This window comes from Pediculus humanus, genomic scaffold (assembly GCF_000006295.1).
Source record: "Pediculus humanus corporis 1103172108219 genomic scaffold, whole genome shotgun sequence".
NCBI classification, from domain to species: domain Eukaryota; kingdom Metazoa; phylum Arthropoda; class Insecta; order Psocodea; family Pediculidae; genus Pediculus; species Pediculus humanus.
In genome coordinates, this window is record NW_002987789.1 from 1 (window position 1) to 6,487 (window position 6,487).

Sequence of the window (6,487 nt, forward strand, 5' to 3'; positions counted from 1 at the left end):
ACTCGATTTCGGTGGTGCCACTTATTATAAGATAGCACCACATCAATTCTTGAAGGTCTTCCTGAGTCCGTCTTTTTCGATGGGAACGATTTGTCTCCTGAACTGGGCTCCGGTGACTAACATCTTTGGAGTGGCCAGGGTCAGAAGCAGTGAAATTCACGTTCTCGTCGAGCTGCCTCAGGTCGACAGTAGAACAAGATTTGTTTTTTGGTTCTTACTTTGTCTTGTTCTCATTTTTTTGCTCTTTTTAAGCCAACAGCACGTGGCGTTCTCAAACGGTCACCCATCCAAGTTTGCACCACGCCCGATGCTGCTTAACTTCGGTGATCGTACGGGAACCGGTGTGACCAGCACGCTATGGCCGTTGGCTTTATTATTATTATTATTATTATTATTATTATTATTATTATTATTATTATTATTATTATATATTTACTTCTTCGCTATAAATCGTATAAAAATTGAAAACTTTATATATAAAAAAAATCCATTAAGAAATTTTTTTGCCCCCCTTTTCGTTCACACCCTCGAAACTTTCTTTAACACCACCAAATTTTATTTTTAAATTTTTTTTTTTTTTTTAATAAGTCATTGTTGGTACGCCTGCATTATGCACACACACACCTCATATATTCATATTCGAAATAATTAATTTTAATTATTATAAAAAGGTTTTGTCGATTTCTTTCACGTGTTTTATCGACGATATTTTTCATTCTCATTCTTATTCTCATTCCCATTATTATTATTATTATTTTATTACTTTTTTTTTTTTTTCTTATAAATACGAAAAATAATAATAAAAAAAAGGGAAAGAAAAAAATATTTATAATTCGTCTCCGTAAAAGTTATAAAACGAATCAAATAAAAGCAAAAGTCCATAAAAAAAAAAAAGAAAAAAAGAAAAAAAAGAAACTTTTTTAATTTAATTTCATTTTGTTTAAAAGATTGCATTTAAAAACTTTTCAAAGTTTTTCTTTTAGAATCGATTCGAAAAGAAAAAATGATAATAATATTAAAATATATACTATAAAATAAATTTTATATACCGAATAAAAATTTTTAAAAATCATAAATAATAATAATGGGAGGGAGGAAGAAGAGAAGAGGGAAGGGAGGAAAAAAAACGTTTAAAAAAAAAGGGAGGAAGGTTTTAAAAGGAAATTTCCCACGTGAATAAATTTAAAAAAAAATTTATAATTAAATAATAAAGGAAATTGTTCTTATTATGGGGAGTAAGTGAGTGAGAAAGAGAGAGAGTGAGTAAGTGAGAGAGAGAGAGAGAGTGAGTAAGTGAGAGAGAGAGAGAGAGAGAGAGAGATAGAAAGGCCACCGATACGAATTAGATCGAGGATGATTATCAATGTCATATCATTTTTATCTCTTTCAAAATGAAGATTTTATTAAACATCGTGCGTTAAGCGACACCAACCACGGGGGGGAGGGGAACCCCATGTATAACGAAAGGTTGTACAACAACCGATGATGATAACAAACACGAAAAATTTGTTTGTTTTGTTTTCAGACGTCATCGGCGTTGCTTCTTACGTGGTACTCCTAACGGATTATCAAAATTACGCTGGAGTTTTTTCGTGTCAACAGTTAGCTTTTGCTCACAGAAGATCGGCTACCATATTATCGAGAACGCCATTTTTAAATCATACTTATTTAGAAACCGTGAGTACAAAAAAAAATCTATTATTATTATTATTAATACCTTTAAATAATTATTAACGTATGAAAAATTATAAATCATTTATCATATTTTTTAAATCCTTGAAATTTTTTTTTTTTTAATGCGAACAAAGGGGGAAAAAAAATTTAAACAAATGCGTCTATTATTTATTTTACTGTAGTTTGTAATAACTCGCAAATTTTTTTTTTTAAAATTTATTAATTTAGCACGAAAATGCGTAAATTTTGGTCATTAGCGCCAAAAAAATTACCGTTACCGGTACAAATCATTTCGATGGTTTTTATTTAGCACTTTCGCAAAAAAATTTTTTGACCGCCATTACGAAAGTAAATTTTTTTTTTTTTTTATTAATAAAACGAATTTTTAAAACGCACGAAGGTTATTAGAGAATTTATTTCTTGCCAAATGTAGTAACCCTGACAATGAAGGTATTGTAATAATAATAATAATAATAATAAAGACGATTTCCAAGATTAGTCATTCTGAATAATATACCGTTTGTTTAAATGCGGAAGTTAATAAAAAAAATTTTTTTTTTTTTATTTCAGATACATAAAAAATTAGAAGAATTTAACATAAACCCTTTCGATTTAAGTATGATAAATCATGAAAAATGTTCAGAAGTTTCGTCTGAAACGACAAACATATCAATGACCGATTTACACGTACCATTCAATAAAGAAACGATCAGTAACGTAGTAAGTAAAAAAAAAAAAATTAAAATTTTTTTTATCGTATTTAAAAAAAAAAATAATAATGATAAATTTTTATTAGTTTCATACGGTTGGTAACGTGGCAGGAGAAACATTTGAAAAAGCAAGCGACGGAGTTAAAAATTTATATAATCATTATGTTAAAAACAATAATAATAATAATAATAAAAATGAAGAATTAATAACGGAAAATTCAGATGAATTTAAAATGTATAGAAATGCAAAAGATGATGCCGAATGGTTACCATAATTTTTTATTTATTTATTTATTTATGTATATGTACGATTATTATTTAAGTTAATTTACTCTCTGTCTTTTTATTATATTGTATTAATTATTTGTTTAAACAATTACTCATTTATTAATAAAAAAAATTACTAAAGTAAATCAATTTTTTTTTTAAATTTAAATTTAATAAGCTCACCACTAATTTTATCAATTTGTTTAAATGTAATTTTTTTTTTTTTAATTTCATTACAATGTAAATAATAATTTAAACAATTAAAAAAAGTTACGTAAATGTTTAAACAATTTAAATAATCATTTAATTATCCTTTTAAGGCAAATACGAGAGATTAATAAAATCCTAAACAAAAGAAAGAGAGAGAAAGAGGGGGAGGTTTTTTTTAATTTGTTTGTATTTTTTTTTGTTTTCTCTCTCTCTCTCCTCCCTCCCCCTGTCTCTTTTTTTATTCCCCGATAATTAAAATATACGTATAAGAATATTAATTAATTTATAAATAAAAAACTTTGTTTTAATGATGATGATGACTAATACCGACGAATTAAAAACCTAAGCCAAGTCACAACTAAAAACATCAAGGTCCGTTTTTTTTTTTTTTTTTGGGAATTTTACAAAAATTATTATACGTTAAATGTATTTCCGCTTCCTTAAGGAAAATTTTTAACAAAGAGTAATAATAATTTTATCGAAAAACTATAAGTAATAATTAAAGTAATAATTATTTTTAAAAAATAAAATGGTGATACTACAATCAAACATATATTATTTTCTCGCACCCTTTTTTTGACTTACTTTCATGTTTGAAAAATTGCATAACGAAATTTTTTAAGGAGTTAATTTTTGAAAAAAAAAAAAACTAGAACTTGAATTTTTTACGCAATCGATTTAAACAAAAAATGTTGTAAATAATTTACAAAACCTTTTTTTTTGTTTTTGTTTTGTTGGTAAGAGTTTCGATTTAAAAATATTCCATATTTCGATTAAGTAATTTTGCCCTTAAATAAATACAAGAAAAAAAAAAAAAACATTCGCAATACGGCCATGAAAATTTTTTTTTCTTTTAATTCTTGAAAGTTTTTCAGAAAAAAAATACACACGATGAAATTAATTGCAATTGTTTATTATTTTATTTATTAAATAATAATAATAATAATAATAAAAGTTTATATTTAATTTAAATAAATTTTTCGAACCAATACTTGAAACACGAGTTGTTGCGATATTAAAAAATAGAGCATATAATTATTAACAACGGAATTTTTTTTTTGTAAAAAGAGAGATTTCTCCAAAAATTTTTTTTTTTTTTTGTTTAAAGGCCAAGGAAACTTTTTGTGGAAAAAAATGGTTTACGAAAAAGACCCGTTGGATTAATTTTTTTGTTGGGTTACTTAAGAGAAAGAAGTTTCAAAAAAAAGTTGATTGGAAAAAATAAAGCTGGAACATGAAGGTTACTAACATAAAAATGTGCAAAAACGAAATATATAAAAAAAAAGAGAGAGAAAGAGAAATAAGTTTTTAATTGTTTAAAACGACTTGAAAATATTACAAAATGTATTATTATTAATAAATTTTTTTTAAAATGTTAATTAATTAATTAATTAAAAATCGTGTCATTAATTTTTTTGTTACAATTACGAAATCATTTTTTTTCCCACCATTTTATTATTTGTTATAAACAAATTTTTTAAAAAGGGAAAAATGTTTTTAAATTTATTTTCTATACGTCATTTCCTTTTATTTAAACATTTATATGGTAAATAAATAAATAAATAAATAAATAATAAAAAACAATTACGAGTAATAAAACTTGGTAGCAAAAAAAAAAAAATAGAAGTTAATTGTAAGGTTCTTTCCTTTATTTTTCACTATCATCATTACAAAATAAAAATTATTATGACAAATAATAATAATAATAATAATAATGACAATTTTTCGTGTGTGCGTGTGCGTGTGAACAAAATTAAATAATTACGTAAATAATTTTTTTTAAATTTAATAAATTACCCGAAAATTTTTTTTATTTTTTACCACGCGTAATAAAAAAACAAAATTCGTGACTCCATTTTTTTTTTTTTTTAAATTTTTATTCCCCTTTTTTTTTTTTTTAATTGTATGACACGGTAATTTCTCTCTCTCTCTCTCTCTCTCTCTCTTTTTATTACCTCCTACCATAATTTTTTTTTTTTCAAAACGTAATTACCACTCTTCATAAAAAAAAAAAATTTAAACCGACGAAACCTAAAGTTTTACATAAGTTTTTTTTTTATATTTTACGCCATTTTGATTTAACGATGACGTCATAATTTCTATTTAAAAAAATCAATCAATCGATTAATTATAATATATATAATCTATCCTAAAAATTTTTCTTTAATAAAAAAAAATAAAAATAAAAATGGTAGTTTTTCTAAAATTGATTCATAGATAAAACTTTCACTAAGCAAAAAAAAATAAATAAATAAATCATTTTAATAAAACGTGTGATAATATGATAATATCATCATCACGTTATTACGATTTAAAATAAAAAAATTATCATTATTATTATTGTGGATGCAAAAACCGGTGGACCAAAAAGAGAGAGAGAGAGAGAAATTTTTTTTTTATATATAGTATTTATGCCGTTTTTTCTTTAACTAACCGATACGCCTGCCAAATTCGAAACCGCATGTCGTACTTGCGTGTTATTTCCTATCAATATTTCACTACATTTTGTTGTTTACATATATTAAAGTTAACAGAGTTTTAAAAAAAAAAAAATAGGAAAATTTTGTGAAACCTTTTTGAAAAAAAAAAAATTATATTTTTTATTTTCCCGCCTTTTTTTTTCTAATCCGGTGTTTTAATTTCGAACAACGACTTAAACGATACCAAAAAAAAATTAATCGAAAAAAATCACAAGTGAAAAACAAAAAAGTGTGCAAAAAAAAAGTGAAAAAAAATGTTATAATAATAATAGTGTGTTTTAAAAATATTATCATTATTATTATCATTAATCGATCGATCGATTTATTAATTAATTAATTTTACGCGAGAAAATTTTGTGCGTGAAACGAAAAAAAAAAAATTATTGATTAATTATTTAAGTGTAAAAAGTTTTGTGTTGTTGTTGTTTTGTTTTGTTTTACTTCAATTTAAAAAAAATTTTTATTTTATTAAATCGATAATAATAATAATAAGAAGAAGAAGAAGAAGCAGAAGAAAACAAACAATTACCGGCTTTTTTACGTAAAAAAAAAAAAAAATTAATAATAATTAATATTATGTAATTATTTTATTTTTTATTTTTTTTCTCTTAACGTTAAGGGTTTTTATTAAAATTATCATCATTATTATTATTGATAAGTTTACAAGGAATGAATTCATTCATGATGACGTCATAATTAAATTTCAAACGAATTTTTTTAAAAAAATTTGAAATTGTTTTATGTGCACAACAACAACAACAAATTTTTATGTTTCAGGTTTATATTAAAATAAAATAAGAGAAAGAAGGAGGAGTAGAAGGGGTAGGAGGAGAACCTTACAACAGCAGCAGGAAAAATGTATTTGTTTAAACAAATAAACGTATTATTATTAACTTTTGTTGTTATTAATTTATATACGGTAGAATCAAATTTATATTTATTTTCAAATGATTTAAATCAAATGTTAGAATTAACGACGGAATACGTTCAGGGTTGTAAAATACATTACGACAGGTTAAGTAATTAATTACGAAATTTCCCCCCCCCCTTTTTTGATTACCTTGATTCAATTTATTTATTTATTTATTTATTTATTATTATTATTTTATTATTAAATTTTAGGAATTATATGGAAAATGTTATAAA

At 23.9% G+C, this 6,487-nt stretch overlaps 1 protein-coding gene across 1 annotated transcript; it reads left to right on the top strand.

Moving 5' to 3' along the window:
• Positions 1–1,485: 1,485 nt before the first annotated feature.
• On the top strand, positions 1,486–2,659 carry Phum_PHUM448350 (uncharacterized protein; the record flags this gene model as incomplete). Its single annotated transcript, XM_002429640.1, has 3 exons — positions 1,486–1,677; positions 2,245–2,386; positions 2,586–2,659. 3 exons carry the CDS (start codon positions 1,486–1,488, stop codon positions 2,657–2,659), a joined length of 408 nt encoding a protein of 135 aa, XP_002429685.1.
• Between the last annotated feature and the right edge of the window lie 3,828 nt (positions 2,660–6,487).